General features: G+C 33.5%; 1 protein-coding gene across 1 annotated transcript in view; it reads right to left on the reverse strand.

Moving 5' to 3' along the window:
* Positions 1-5214: 5214 nt before the first annotated feature.
* The window catches only part of LOC129232793 (uncharacterized), a 37126-nt gene continuing 25684 nt past the window's right edge, over positions 5215-16656 (reverse strand). Inside the window, exons 6-7 of the mRNA XM_054866893.1 lie at positions 12246-12400; positions 5215-5408 (exon numbers count right to left, since the gene is read on the reverse strand). Of these exons, the coding sequence (XP_054722868.1) occupies positions 5376-5408; positions 12246-12400 (188 nt within the window). The 3' untranslated portion in view covers positions 5215-5375. The remainder of the gene's footprint in view (positions 5409-12245; positions 12401-16656) is intronic.

Here is a 16656-nt window from a genome sequence, read left to right on the forward strand (position 1 = left end):
AAATATTAATAAAATTATTTTTTAATGTACAATAGACGTATTTCTTAAATTTTCGCTGCCTGCTTTTTGACTTTTCACAAAATTTTTAATTTTTTTTAAAATTTTGGTCAAAAAATATTGAAAATGAAAAATTGAATTCACATATTGCTCATACACTTATTTTTCTATCAGTTTCTTAAATAAAAAAATAGACTTTTATGAACGTTTTCTTGAAAATTTTACGATCGTTAAATTGTTAACACAATTCGAATTATTAGTGACATAGTGAAATCCCATACAGCTAAATATCCCTTTCAATTAAAAAAATATTCAGTCCTCTTTTAATTGCTATTACACTGCTTGAACTCCATAACAAAAAGCTTCGCAATCCTGTGACGCTAGCTGTATTGGGATTGCATAGCATTTTCATTTCTGCCGATATCTTCGCTGCAGTGCAATTCAGTAATATAGTTACGCAATTTTTTAGTATAATTTAGGAAAGAATAATATTCCTTGCCTTTCACCAAAATTGAGGTTTACTCGACTTTTTTGCAAAAATTTGTTTGTAATCTGTTCATACCTATGGCAGTTCTGCAACTTTTTTAAAACGCCATTGCGTTTCCCACATAATTCGTCAGATGAACCTCAGTATCACAAGCATTTTGAATAACGAAAATATGTGATAGAGGCTATAATTTATAACATCCAACTTGCATATTGCTTTTTACATCCAACACTTGTGGTACTTTTCTGGCACAGGAGCAGTAACTCGGTCACTTTTTACCTTGGCAAAAATTAAAAACTTAAGTTCAAATCATTGCTATTGTTACAAATTCTGTAAATAGTAATTATTGTAGTAACGTAACCTGTAAATAGTTTCCCGTAATGAATATACAGCCCCTATACATTCGGCTGAAGTATACGTCCCCTATTTTTCGTTGATAAGATTTGTGAATGAAAAGAAATAAGAAAGTGTAGAACGGTGTAGTATTTTCTGGAATAGTTGAGAGGTCTCTTTCGGTGTGTATAAAAAGCCGTTACGCAGGATAAGAAGTTGAGTTTCGATTGATAATTTGTACTCAGAGTGTATTAGCTCTGTTTATTGCGAGGCATTTCGCTGTGTTGTTTTTCGTATTTGGAAGTAAATACGTGTGTAACCGTTGAATTTACGGTGTGGTGTGATATTTGCTTAATTGCTGATGATTAATTTAGCAGTTGTTAACGATCTTTCCTGCTCATAGTGTAAATAAATTTCCTGTGTTTTTTTTTATCAAGAACTGTGTCGTCATTTCAAGAAAGTTGGAAGTCGCACCGGATCGGTTACACTATATTTGCTCCTTTCGATTCAAATTTTAAATTTAACGTTTATATGTGACACGATTACGATATATTTATTTGGCCCATTAATTTACACACTAATGGAACATTTACAGTTGACTTGGCAAATTAGTTTCATAGGATTAATCATGTCGTTTAAGAGCTTTTTAATTCTTTACTAGTGGTACCCACACGGCTTTGCCCGTAATAAAAAAAATTAAAAGGTCTTTTGGTTTGCCTGTATATTTACAAATAATGTATGGTGAATTTTCTCACGAATTGGCTCGTACCCATGTTACGGTTTCATGTTATGATAATTTTGTACTTTACTCGTCCATCTTAGGATAATTTTGTTCTTAAAATTGGAATAGAAAAAGAACCACATTGAATTTTCGAAACATCGCTTCGAGGTGCACATCCCCATGCTACAAACTAACTTTGTGCCAAATTTCATGAAAATCGGCCGAACGGTCTAGGCGCTATGCACGTCACAGAAATCCAGACATCCAGACAGAGAGACCTTCAGTTTTATTATTAGTAAAGATTGGGTGAATTATTTTTTACTTTTAAAGGAACAATATATTTATTTGGTGGATAATTTTTCATTTCAATGGAATTTGTCGCGTTTCAAGGCTTTTTTTTTCTCCAAGTTCAGTAAAGAAACAAAATCATGCATAGTATTGCCAAATATATAGTTTCTATATTAACTTTGACCGACCATGGCCAAAGAAAGAAAAAATAAGAAAATTTGTTGCCAAGATTAAAAATGCGCCAAGATGTGCCTATAACAGGGGTAGAAGTGGTCGACTTGTAATATATAGGACATTTTTCACGAAAAATATAGGACATGTTTTATGAATGATTTTGATGTGAAAAAATAAACAATACATAGTTTATTTTTTCTAATTATTTTTGCACCTATTATTATCAATGATTTCAATGAATCATACTGCATACCGTTTAAAATCCCAAATAAAAATGATACTTAGAATGAGTTTCCTGTTCCTGAAAGGATAATGTAACAAGAAAATAAGTTTACTTATATACAAAAAATATTTTAAAATAAATTTCAATAATCAGAAATCTATTTACATTTAATACAACTATTTACACTCATTGGTTATTTATATTTTGGAAAAGCTTTTGTCTAACATTTTTCTGCTTTTTATCTTTTGTTAAGTACATCAAATCCCCATTCCTCAAAAATTCTTATATTAATCTCTTCTTTTTTTGCATAATTATTTACATTTAAATACTTTAAATAGATTTTTTTAAAATTAATAATGGCTGAATCTTCACCGCAGTTTGTTGATAGTGAAGATTTATTAACAAAGTGCTTTATCATAAGTTTGGAAAAATTGTCATAAAATATGGATAACTGAAGCTTTCTCTCAAAACAATTTTTAAATTTTGTCAAAAATACTCTACAAACCAAATTTAAACAGAAAGGGTGTCGGCAGACATTTAACATTTTTTTTTTTTTTTTAATACTTATGTATCTTAAAGAAGACAAAACAACGTTAGAAGAAGCACAAATTTGAAAATTACAGCAGACACGTGTTTCGGCGTTACAGGGAACGCCTTTTTCAATGCAAAAATAATGAGCTTATGGATGAAAAGACATCCGACAAAAGCCAAGAGCAGATAAGCATGCAGCTTAAAAGATAAAAACGGCGGATTAGCCAAACACCAATGACGAAGTTATAAGCCGATCAGGAACCAATAGGAATGCAAGCAAAGGCCAAGAGCTTTCTCTTAGGTACGAAACCCAGAAAGAAAGAATTCAATTGGACAGAGATTAAGCCGAAGCTTAAACAAAAAGAAAAGAAAATGACAGTAACCGTGAACCGCAAGAAAGGAAAAGCAGAATGGAAAACCATGAAATAAAATAAACAGAAACAAAAAATATTCGAAAAAAGGAAAAATAAAGATAAATAGAAGAAAATTGGGGGGGGGGGGGGGTGTCAATCAAGACAAAAAGGTAAAATTTTGTGTCATTGGGGTTTGGCTAATCCGCTGTTTTTATCTTTCAAGCTGCATGCTTATCTGCTCTTGGCTTTTGTCGGATGTCTTTTCATCCATAAGCTCATTATTTTTGCATTGAAAAAGGCGTTCCCTGTAACGCCGAAACACGTGTCTGCTGTAATTTTCAAATTTGTGCTTCTTCTAACGTTGTTTTGTCTTCTTTACTGTTCAGCACAAAGGTATTTACTTTTCTTACTTTAGTATCTTGTTTTTAAGCAGTCTTGATTTGTATTTTGTCAACTTGTGAGATAAAGTGCAAATCAAGTAACCTAAAGGCTTTTCAATAGCCATTTTCCATAAATCTTTATAACAAACTACGGGAATATAGGAAATATAGGACAATTGGCAAAAATATAGGAAATACAGGACACTTGATGCTTTTTTTGAAAATATAGGAAATACAGGGGTGATTGTGAGTTCATCAAAAAATACCTGAAAGTTTCAAAGCGAGAAGGGGGGGGGGGGGTAATCTTTGGCCGCCATTACTTAAGTGCACCTTTGCCATAGTTTTAAATAGTTCCGAGTCTAAATATTGTGTGTACACTGAATTAAATTTTTAATGGATTACAAAGTTACTTTTGAGCTGGTGTTATACAAATTGTCTTCACATTTGTCCATCTTAAGGGATAGGTGTCCATCTTAAAACTCTTGCAGGCATATTTGATGAGTATTATATAATTCAAAAAAAAAAAAAAAAAAAAGACATAGTAAGGTAATAGCATAACGAAAAAAACAAACATAATTCCGGTATTTTTGGACATGAAAATACCGGAAATTCGTCCGAAAATAACGGAAATTCGGTCAAGTACCGAAACACAATCATCCCGGGAAATATAGGATATATGGGTCATTTTCCCTAAACAGTGCAATTTGGACAGAGCAAGGAATGGCATTCACTGTGCCAGGGGAATGACACTTAGAGGAAATAATGCGTTTTACTGACGATATAATAATTTATGTGGGAAAAGGAAACACTACTTTTATGAAATTGAAAAAGATCCAATGTCGTGGTGTCCAAAAAGTAGTTATTTGTGGTTATTTGTTTCCTTTACATTTTACAGGGGAAGGACGACAGGGGAATGACAAAAATTAAAGTTAACTTATATATTGTCATAACTGCAAGTCCCCCCCCCACTTAAAGTAAGGGGGGGGGGAACTCTATACAAACAAGAGTCAATCATTCATTGAGCGATTATTACAAAATTAAATGAATTATCAGAGACAGGGTAATGACAGTCATTAAAAATACTTATCAAGATTTAACTTGAGATCATCCGAATATACTCGACACCGTGTATTTATTCAAAAAGAACTAATTAATATTATTTCTATGATGAGACCAGAATTCAAAGATTAAATTATGAGTTAATACAACTATTACCAGGTGTGAGAAACATTCATTCCATTCCTCGACAGGGGAATGACAAAAAATCAAAGGACATTTTTTACTATTTTTTTTTTAAATAGTGCAAACCTTGAAAAGTTTTTGTTTTCTATTTTACAACATTGCATAACACTTGTTAAGAGGTTAAACAACAATTTCTGTACAAATATGCATGGCTTCCTGAATCTCTTGAGCTAATTTTGCTTTAAGGTGGAGGTAGGGACACACAGGGGAATGACATTTATCATGTCAAAAAATTATTTAAATGTATAATAATAATAAAGTGTTTGTTTTAACTTATTTTACAAACATAAAAACATGTTGTTAAAGCATTCTAGCGTCAGTTTTATTTCTATACTAGTTGGTTTGTTGTTTTTGGAGCAAGGACAAGAATTTAGCAGTTTAGAGAAAATGACCCATATAGGACTACTTCTACCCCTGCTATAACTTAAAACTTCCCAAAATTTAAAAGTAGACTTCAGTTGGACAAACACATCATACACCACGAGAACAACAGAATGGAAAGCATTTTATTTTACACTTGAAGAAAGTTCTATACATAGCTTTGGAAAGTATCTACTGTTTTTTAGAAGCCCCCGGGCTTCCACACTTTTCTCCCAGAAATGGGAGAACGCTTCCATCAAATTACATAATGTTCATTTGAAACTCTTCAGATGGCTTGCGGCGAGATGGAACCCGAATCCTGCAATGGAAACTAATGGTGAAGTTATAAATACAACACACACGTAAACAGCCAATAAATACTGTAGAAGACCGTTATAATGCCGACCTGTATAACGCAATTCTCTATAAACCGCACTACTTTTCAGAAGTAAACAATAGGTTTTGAAGTCAAAAAACGCCCTCTGTTTTGTCTTGCAAACATAAAAATTGTTAGGCAACTTAAATTTTAAAACAGTTTTTCATCTTTCCATCTTATTTCAAAGCTTTTAAATTGAAAATGAGTACTCATAGTAAACAGAAAATACCAGATGGCTCTTGAAAATGCAGCTGTTATGCAAACCATGAAGCTAGCAGAAGTGCAGGATTTTGATTGTGAAACATATTTATTTGTGAATAACTAATTGTAACATTGGTGCTTTGATACTCATTGCAGATGAGACTCATTCTGAAGTGCTAATATATAGATATATGCTGAATATTAATTTCAAAATGTGTGAAATGATCTATATGACGCAAAAACCTGTATAACGCAAAAGCTCTGGTCTGAAGGTGTGCGTTATAACGGTCTTCTACTGTACTGGGAATTTGGAATCGTAAATGTCATAAACACAGAAAGAAACGCTTTACAAAAGCCAGATACAGCTCAGAGCATTCAAAACAGTTTTCAAAAAAAGTGAATATCAGTTTCGTAAAAGTGAAAACCACCTATAGAAAAAAGTCACTAAAAATGACAACTAGATCAAAAACCCTGAATAGAAAAATAGAATCATTTTTCTGCAACGCTGCTAAAACTGAACAACAAGCTACTTTGCAACTGGATTACTTTGTTCCAGGGTTGGCCGGATTGGACCCAATTGGGTTGGACCCAATGGGTTTTTTTGAAAAAACCCATTTAAAAAAACCCATTATTTAGCCCACTTTTGGGTTTTTTAAATTTTTCTGAGAACTTTTTTTTAAAAAATAATTAATTTAAATACTTTTACAATTTAAATTTCTTTTTTATTTCTTCTTCACAATAGGCAATGGACATAAAAAATGAATTTTGAACTTTAATAGTATTTCTTAACTCTTAAGGGCATTAAAAAATGCTTCAAAGATAAGGAACTCAAATTATCTTGACTAAGTCCTGTCACGTCAGATTTTCTCGGTATTTGCAGATTGTACAAAGGATACTACTTTAGCTAAAAGGCTTTCATGTGAATTATTTTCTGCAAACCAACACATCACAAATCTCGAATAAACAAGGTATATTTTTTAGAAATTAACAGGTTTTACAAACGGTCGGACAGAAAACGGAATAGGATGTACAGTATTTTCATTATCTTACGAAAAAGTTTAATATTTCTTACTCTGTACACAGAAATAGAAAAACAGGCAACATAAAATTCAAAGAAATGTCTTGATTAAGCTGGAATTCAGTAAAAAGGGATTTAAACTACTTGAGGTTCTACAGTAGTTTTGCATAACAAAATGAAATACAATAAAGTAAATACAAAAAAAAAAATGTCGCAATAAAAAACAAACAAATAAACAATAGATTTTATCACTCAAGAAATAACTTTGCCTTAACTGTTGGTAATCATGGAAACTAAAAAAATCTGAAACTTCACCATTCTTGAATTTTGTCGTCTTTTATACCCTTCTTCTGAAAACGCTGAATTTTCCAGCTTTTTTTTATCAGGACAATTTTTGTGCTTTGTCCATATACTTATGCTACAATATGCTACGAGTACCCCACCTTTCCCCTAAAAAAAGACAAAAAAAACCCCCACATTTCTTTAAAAAAACCCAGCTTTAGTTGGGTTTTTTTGGGTTTTATTTAAAAAAACCCAAAAAACCCGGGTTTTTGCCAAACCTGCTTTGTTCCCCTTGCTCAAGACAGTTTCAAAATCGAAAAACAGTGGGACGTTAATGGAGTAAATGCTGCAAAGTATTGTTACAAATTCTGTGAATAATAATTATTTTTGCGATTAATTTGTTGTAATCTGGCTAAATTTGGCTTATGTTCCATTAATTTTCATCCAAAATTATCCTAGTAACTTAACCTGTAAAGAGTTCCTTCTAATGAATATACAACCCCTTTACATTCGAATGAAGTATATGGTCCCTCCATTTCTGAAGGATAAGATATGTGAATGAATAAAAAGAAAATGAAATGAAACTTCAGGAATCACAGATTTTTTTTTGTAGTTATAAATAGCTGTGGGGCATTTGAATGGGGGAGAGATGTTTTCTGCTTTTTAATGAAACCCTCTTGTCTCGTAGTGCTAGAGAGCGTGTATTAGCTCTGTTATTGTGAAGCCTTTGCGCTGTGTTTTTGCATATTTTGATGTAAATATGTGTGTTACTGTTGAGTTTATGGTGTGAATTGATATTTGCTATAGTTAATTTAGCAGTTAACTACATTTCTTGTAAAGGGTGTCCCAAAATTAACGCAAGATTTGAATTTGCCACCATTTTTTCCATAAATTGTTGGCAGCCATGAAAAAAGAACAATTTGACAGTTGAGAGTTTAGGGTTAGTAAACATGGGGTGTTATTGTACCATACAGCTAGAGAGAGTGAAACATTTCAATGACTGCATGAGGCATTTCCTGGTCTCATTTCGGTGATCAGAATTGGCACCCTAGATTGTGTGATTTAACATTTTTAAATCTCTTCTGATGGGGTTATTTGAATTCAAAGGTCTATGTCGACAAGCCCACAACCACCCGCACATTACCGTGTTGCGATACCGAGCGCCAATAACAGTAACTGCTTGACCAGCCTCAACTTTCATTATTTTTGAAACAGTTGTAAAGCGCATTATTGTATCGTATAACGCTCCATTTTTGATTACCCTAAACTCTCAGCTGTCAAATCGTTCTTTTTTCAGGGTTGCCAACCATTTTTTGCAAAAATGGCGGCAAATTCAAATCTTGTGTTAATTTTGGGACACCCTTTACATAGCTGTAAATAAATCTCATGTGTTTTTCTCAAGAACTGTGTCGTCATTAAAGAATTTCTTGAAGTTCCAGGACTCTTAACAGTATTTTTGCCCTCACAAAAGCATTATTTAAGGGATGAAAGTATTTCCGTGTTGGTGAGTAAAAACATGGGGGTAACAAAATTTAACAAGCCTTGGGAAACCAACATTTGTTACTCGAACCCTGGCGGTATTCGCAACTCCAGCGCTCGAATACGCTACCTTGCGGTGATTTACATAACTTCAGAAAAAACTAAAACATTGCGTTCCATGTGTGTCTGTTGACGTAAACATAGGCAGTTTGTTATGAGTATTTATTAATGCATTCGATGTATCTTGGATTGCTTTCAGAAATAGAAAGTGTTTTGTCCCTTAATGTTTTTCTTGAGCTCCTCAAAATAATGTTAGTCTTTATTATTTCCCTCTAAAAAGTGAGTTGACTGTCGTAAATGGCGTGAAATCCTAAGCACATGAAAACTCTGTATTAACAAACTTCGCATCTGCAAGTCTATTCGAAGCATTTTTTTTTTTTTGGAAGAGGATAACTTTCTACAAGGTAATTTTTTTTATTGTTTTGTGTGAATTTGTAAGAATATGGTTTTCTTTTTTTCTCTTAATCTTAAGCTCAAAAGAAGGATATTATGCAGTATTATCGTAGAACGGAATGAAAAATGTTTAACGCTAAGAATTTTCATCGCCAAAGTAGTGCGATTATAGTTTAGGGTTATAGTTTTAGTATTGTGCGAGCAAAGAACACTTGCTTGGCGAGATTTTGCATGTCAGTTGTAAACCATTTTTATTTTTTATCATGCGTGGATTAAAATGGTAGAAAGATAACAGAATTCGATAAGTTTAAAGAAATAATGGAAGATCAATTAAAAAAAAACTACCACCATGTATCCGTGAGAATTTTATTGATGATGCATAACAGAATTAAATCATAATTCAGAAATTAGAAACATACGAAACCGAATGTAAAACAATTAGCGCTAACCAAACAAAAGAAAGAACTTTCATCTTCCTCTTTTGATAACACTGATAAACAAAGGTTTATTTACATGAAATATTTATAGTGTTCATATGGCTACAATAAAAATGTAGTTTCATCAAAAATTGATACATTTCGAATTCAACATCATGGAAATGGCTGCTTACAACTACGAACTACGGAATTTGTATTAATTTCTAATGTTTAGTAATGCTTCTTGAATTCTCATTTCTTTTTACATGGGCCAAAATATCCACAAGACTTTGAAAATTAATTTAAAAAGAATAAAACAAAAAAGTCATGCATTTAAACAAAAATTACTAGGCTTATTAGCGTTTTCTACGCTACGGCGTGCGTTTGTTTTAGTTTTTTCGTCCGCCATTAGACAGTGACTGCAGTGCCCCCTATAGTTCGTTGGAGTTGCGAATAGCGTGGGAAATAAGTATTTATTTTGAGGAGCAGTACTGTTCCTCAAATTTCTATATTGTGGAGCAGTTCTGTAAAATTGTAAAGCAGTTTTGAGACATTTGTTAAATTATATTTTCAACAAGAAAACCAACAAGTTTTCAGTAACGTAAATGTGTGTATTCAATATGTATATAATTAGAAAATGAAAATTTCAAAAAATCAAATTTGTACCATTAAAAAAATTGAAACAATTTGTACCCTATAATAACGAATCAATACCTTTATGCTGAAAATTAAAACAATCAGTTATCCAATGTTTTGAAGCACAAAAAAATGCAAAATACTGCAGACACGTGTTTCGGTAAGCTCACACTTCTTTGCATTGAAAAAGGTGTTCCTTGTAACACCGTAACACGTGATTGCAGTATTTTGCATTTTTTTGTTGCTTCAAAATGTTATTTATATAACTGACTAGCTGTACCCGACGCGCCTTGCTACGCCAACAAAAAAAATACATCATTATACTGATTTTCATGACAATCGGTTGAACGGGGCAGAAGTCACTACTCTGCAGTGCCACCTGGTGGCTTCAATGAGCATATGATGCACCTTCTCCGTGGAAAAATACATATATATAGCAATTTTCATAATAATCGGTGAAGCCGTGACTATACTCAAATTTCGTACTCACGCAGTTTGCGAGATCAATCCATCGCTAAAAATATCAAATAGAAAAAGTTTTAAAACCCCCCGTTGCATGAAAACAATAAAGAAAGAATTTATTTGTTCAAACTCAAGAAAAATGCTAACTTCTTATCAATGAGATCTTTCATTTCTGCAGCCGATCATTTTATTCGTATTTATCCCATGGATTGTGACTTAAATTGGAATAAAAAAGGAACGATCGATCGGATTTTTTTCGAACCGGTCCATAAACATTCCCGATACCAAAAATAACAAACGGTGAAAGTTTCAGCCAAATCTGCCGGGTAGTTTTTGAGTTCATGGATGACATACAGACAAACCTTCCTTTTTTTATATATGTAGATTATTTTCATTTGTACCCTGTTTATTAATAAAAATAGTGTTACGGATCCGTGCGACTTCCAACTTTCTTGAAAGGACGACACAGTTCTTGAGAAAACACAGGAGATTCATTTACACTATGTACAGGAAAGATCATCAACAACTGCTAAATTAATCATCAGCAATTAAGCAAATATCACTCAACACCGTAAACTCAACGGTCACACACGTATTTACTTCCAAATACGCAAAACAACACAGCGAAATGCCTCGCAATAAACAGAGCTAATACACTCTCAGTACAAATTCTCAATCGAGACTGACTTTTTATCGTGTGGCACGGCTATTTATAGACATCGAAAATAGCTCTCAACTATTCCAGAAATTCGTACACGGTTCTACCTCTATCTTATTTCTTTCCATTCACAAATTTTATCATTCAGAAATGAGGGGACGTATACTCCGGCCGAATGTACGGGGGCTGTATATTCATTACAAGAAACTATTTAGAGGTTACGTTGCAACAATAATTTTAGATGAAAGTTAATTTAATAAACGCCAAATTTAGCTAGATTACGATAAATTAATCGCAAAAATAATTACTATTTACAGAATTTGTAACATTAGTAATATAAAACCATTAAAAAATACAGTTACTTTTTAGCATCGCAAAATTTTTGATGCAAATTATGACATTGTATTGTGTTTCATATTGTAACGGATCCGGTGAGACTTCCAACTTTCTTGAAATAAAGAAACAGTTATTGAGAAAAAACACAGGGTCTTTATTTACACTATGTACAGGAAAGATTGTTAACGACTGCTAAATTAATCATCAACAATTTAGCAAAAATCAATCAACACCGTAAACTCAACGGTTACACACGTATTTACATCGAAATACGAAAAACAACACAGCGAAATGCCTCGCAATAAACAGAGCTAATACACACTCTCAGTACAAATTCTCAATCGAAACTGACTTTTTATCATGCGGGACGCTTATATACACACCGAAAAGAGAGCTCTCAAATATTCCACAAGATTCGAAACGCTTCTCGAAATGTGTAGACCGTTATCAAATTTTATCAATGAAAAAAAAGAAATAAGGGGGTCGTATACTTCAGCCAAATGTATAGGGGCTGTATATTCATTACGGGAAACTATTTACTGGTCACGTTACTATAATAGTTTTAGATGAAAGATAATTTAACAAACGCCAAATTTAGCTAGATTACGACAAATTAATCGCAAAAATAATTACTATTTACAGAATTTGTAACATTATTAATCCAAAACCATTAAAAAATACAGTTACTTTTTTGCATCGCAAAATTTTTGATGCAATTTATGACATTGTATTGTGTTTGATATGTTTTGAACAGCAAACTGAGATGCGATACTGCTTATTTCCTATGCCGTGGTGGTCAGCGATTTTTAAAAATATCTTTTTCTTTTTACTGAACCCACCTCAGATGAGACAGTGAAGGGCACGGGTTTACCCTCCCTCTCCAGGGCATTCTTCAAGGTCATCAGGGTCGAGAAGTAGTACTTGTGCAAGGGAAGGCCCATCCTCTCTCCTCGCGAAGCCAAGGATGCTGCTTCGTCATACTGTTCCTTCAGCACTGAAAAGGGGGAGAAGTATTTAGAAAATGGGTGAAAACGATGAGAAAAAAAAGAAAATATGACTTTGTCTCTGACAAACTAAAGCTTTTGCAATCAGGTATCATCTAAACATTTAAGTTTAGATGGCCTAATATACATAATATGAAAATTTATGAAGCTTGAGGCAGGGTTTGTACTCAATTTTAGAAATCAAATGAAGGAGTTTTGGAGGAGTTTCGAAGGAGTAAAATGAGGATTTGAAGGAGTACATACTAATGGGCTGTCCTTAAATGTTGTCGCATTTTGTTTTCAACATCTTTGACCACCTACCCCCTTTGTCACAAAGTGTAACACTTTATCTTACTTCTCCTCTTGTCACATGTCATTTTTATAAACATATTGTTGTAATAACTGCGTGATGTTACTTTTTGTCGCCCTCTCTCTTCCCCTTGTCACAATTTCGTGAACCAGTCTCTCCTCAAGGCATGACATCACTTGTGGATGACCCATTTTACAATATCATATCTGCCATTTGCTAAACAATTATGTTTTTAACACAATCACTTAATATAGTACATCTGCTTATGTATCTTTAAGCAATAATTAGAGAAACCGACTTTTGCAGCCGAGAGTGTGGTGGAAGGAAATGCAATAATCATAAAAATTGAAAAATAGTCAAGCCCCCATTTAAGCATGTTTTACTTCAATTATGAAATGTCTCAGTCATCTAATAATATTTACACCCCTTCATCACCCTTATACCTTCGCCCTCGTGACAAAGTTAAGTTGTCGATCAAAGTATGTATTTTAAGTTACTGTCATAGAGGAAGACTACGTAGTCTCCAACTAAAAAAAAAAGGAGTTTTGAAGGAGTTCAAACCAAAATGAAGGAGTTTGAAGGGCCCTTCAAAAAAATTTCCCAAATGAAGGAGTATTGGAGGAGTTTTGAAGGAGCGTACAAACCCTAATGTATTTTAAGTTACTGTCATAGAGGAAGACTATGTAGTCTTGAACTAAAAAAGAAGGAGTTTTGAAGGAGTTCAAACCAAAATGAAGGAGTTTGAAGGGCCCTTGAAAAAAACTTCCCAAATGAAGGAGTATTGGAGGAGTTTTGAAGGAGCGTACGAACCCTAATGTATTTTAAGTTACTGTCATAGAGGAAGACTATGTAGTCTTGAACTAAAAAAGAAGGAGTTTTGAAGGAGTTCAAACCAAAATGAAGGAGTTTGAAGGGCCCTTGAAAAAAACTTCCCAAATGAAGGAGTATTGGAGGAGTTTTGAAGGAGCGTACGAACCCTAATGTATTTTAAGTTACTGTCATAGAGGAAGACTATGTAGTCTTGAACTAAAAAAGAAGGAGTTTTGAAGGAGTTCAAACCAAAATGAAGGAGTTTGAAGGGCCCTTGAAAAAAACTTCCCAAATGAAGGAGTATTGGAGGAGTTTTGAAGGAGCGTACAAACCCTAATGTATTTTAAGTTACTGTCATAGAGGAAGACTATGTAGTCTTGAACTAAAAAAGAAGGAGTTTTGAAGGAGTTCAAACCAAAATGAAGGAGTTTGAAGGGCCCTTGAAAAAAACTTCCCAAATGAAGGAGTATTGGAGGAGTTTTGAAGGAGCGTACAAACCCTAATGTATTTTAAGTTACTGTCATAGAGGAAGACTATGTAGTCTTGAACTAAAAAAGAAGGAGTTTTGAAGGAGTTCAAACCAAAATGAAGGAGTTTGAAGGGCCCTTGAAAAAAACTTCCCAAATGAAGGAGTATTGGAGGAGTTTTGAAGGAGCGTACAAACCCTAATGTATTTTAAGTTACTGTCATAGAGGAAGACTATGTAGTCTTGAACTAAAAAAGAAGGAGTTTTGAAGGAGTTCAAACCAAAATGAAGGAGTTTGAAGGGCCCTTGAAAAAAACTTCCCAAATGAAGGAGTATTGGAGGAGTTTTGAAGGAGCGTACAAACCCTAATGTATTTTAAGTTACTGTCATAGAGGAAGACTATGTAGTCTTGAACTAAAAAAGAAGGAGTTTTGAAGGAGTTCAAACCAAAATGAAGGAGTTTGAAGGGCCCTTGAAAAAAACTTCCCAAATGAAGGAGTATTGGAGGAGTTTTGAAGGAGCGTACAAACCCTAATGTATTTTAAGTTACTGTCATAGAGGAAGACTATGTAGTCTTGAACTAAAAAAGAAGGAGTTTTGAAGGAGTTCAAACCAAAATGAAGGAGTTTGAAGGGCCCTTGAAAAAAATTTCCCAAATGAAGGAGTATTGGAGGAGTTTTGAAGGAGCGTACAAACCCTAATGTATTTTAAGTTACTGTCATAGAGGAAGACTATGTAGTCTTGAACTAAAAAAGAAGGAGTTTTGAAGGAGTTCAAACCAAAATGAAGGAGTTTGAAGGGCCCTTGAAAAAAACTTCCCAAATGAAGGAGTATTGGAGGAGTTTTGAAGGAGCGTACGAACCCTAATGTATTTTAAGTTACTGTCATAGAGGAAGACTATGTAGTCTTGAACTAAAAAAGAAGGAGTTTTGAAGGAGTTCAAACCAAAATGAAGGAGTTTGAAGGGCCCTTGAAAAAAACTTCCCAAATGAAGGAGTATTGGAGGAGTTTTGAAGGAGCGTACGAACCCTAATGTATTTTAAGTTACTGTCATAGAGGAAGACGATGTAGTCTTCAACTAAAAAAGGAGTTTTGAAGGAGTTCAAACCAAAATGAAGGAGTTTGAAGGGCCCTTGGAAAAAATTTCCCAAATGAAGGAGTATTGGAGGAGTTTTGAAGGAGCGTACGAACCCTAATGTATTTTAAGTTACTGTCATAGAAGAAGACTATGTAGTCTTCAACTAAAAAAGGAGTTTTGAAGGAGTTCAAACCAAAATGAAGGACCCTTCAAAAAAAATCTCCCAAATGAAGGAGTATTGGAGGAGTGTTGAAGGAGCGTACGAACCCTGTTGAGGGTATACGCTATTTGTCTAAAAAATATTCGAGAGTATACGGCGATATGGAGTATACCCTATGGGAACACCACTGCTTACAAGTAAGGCTATCCCAGTGTCACTAGCCAAATGAAATAAAACTTTGCATATCAACAAAACACTTGGCCATTCCATGGAAAAGCGTCATTTTGTCCTGTATGTGCGCCTCATGGCATTAAAAATAATAATTCAAACGCATAATGAAGAAACTTCTTTTGTTTTAGAATTTTTGTCATTACCTCTTTAAATTATTACTTTTTAATGAAATATATGAACCATCACGTGCAGGACAAACGGCTAGTTTTTGTGCAGAATTTTTTTTAACCATTTAAAGCATTATTTTGCAACAAAGAGATATTTTCCCTTTACATTGAAGTTTTAGCTTGTAAAATCTTCCATTTGTTTCATCATTGCTACATTAACAGAGCGAAATTATTATCCAATTCTAACAGCTAACAAAAAGAAATGTCACGCAACACATGCGTTCTTTAATAAAAATATAACAGTGTCAATAATATCTTTGTGCCAAATGTAAAGATTAAAAAAAATGTGCTTACTCCTGTTAAGTAAAATATTCCGTTAAGAAAATTTATAACAAAATGTTGGGGAAATTAAAAACTCTGATTGTCTTGTAGATGATGTCGAATGTATCCTTTTATTTCAAATAATAAAAATTCATGCAAAGAATTAAAATTCCAAAAAAAAAAAAAAAAAAACACACAATAAAAAAAAAATACTATTTTACAATAAAAAAAAACATTTCAACTAAAACTGAAATGTTTTGGATTTTTCTGAAAATGTTTTCTTTATTCCCTCGAAGGAGTTTTGGGGTTGAAGCCGACAGGGATGGGTGGTTTACCCTTATAAATAGTATTTTTGAAAAAAAAAAAAAACCTAAAGCGATTTTTTTCAAAACTTAAGTTTATATTCCTACAATTCCCACGCCCCCTCCCACGAGGCTCAAAACTAAATATATGAACAGACATTCAAGGGCTTAAAACTGCGCTTCTTGACCTTTAATTCTAAAAATTTTCATATGCCCCCCCCCCCCTTGCTGAAAATGATACACTACTGACACTAGGTAAAGGTTACTTTTTACAGTAGAACCTCGATTAAGGGACACCTCTATTTAAGGGACATTTTTTCAGGTCCCAGTCCCTTTGAATAGAGACTTCCATGTATTTACCTCTAATTAAGGGACACTCTATATAAGAGACATTTTTTCTGGTCCCAGTCCCTTTGAATTGGGACTACCATTTATTTACCTCTAATTAAGGGACACTCTATTTGAGGGACTTTTTTGGTCCC

Source organism: Uloborus diversus, unplaced genomic scaffold (genome assembly GCF_026930045.1).
Source record: "Uloborus diversus isolate 005 unplaced genomic scaffold, Udiv.v.3.1 scaffold_14, whole genome shotgun sequence".
NCBI classification, from domain to species: Eukaryota; Metazoa; Arthropoda; class Arachnida; order Araneae; family Uloboridae; genus Uloborus; species Uloborus diversus.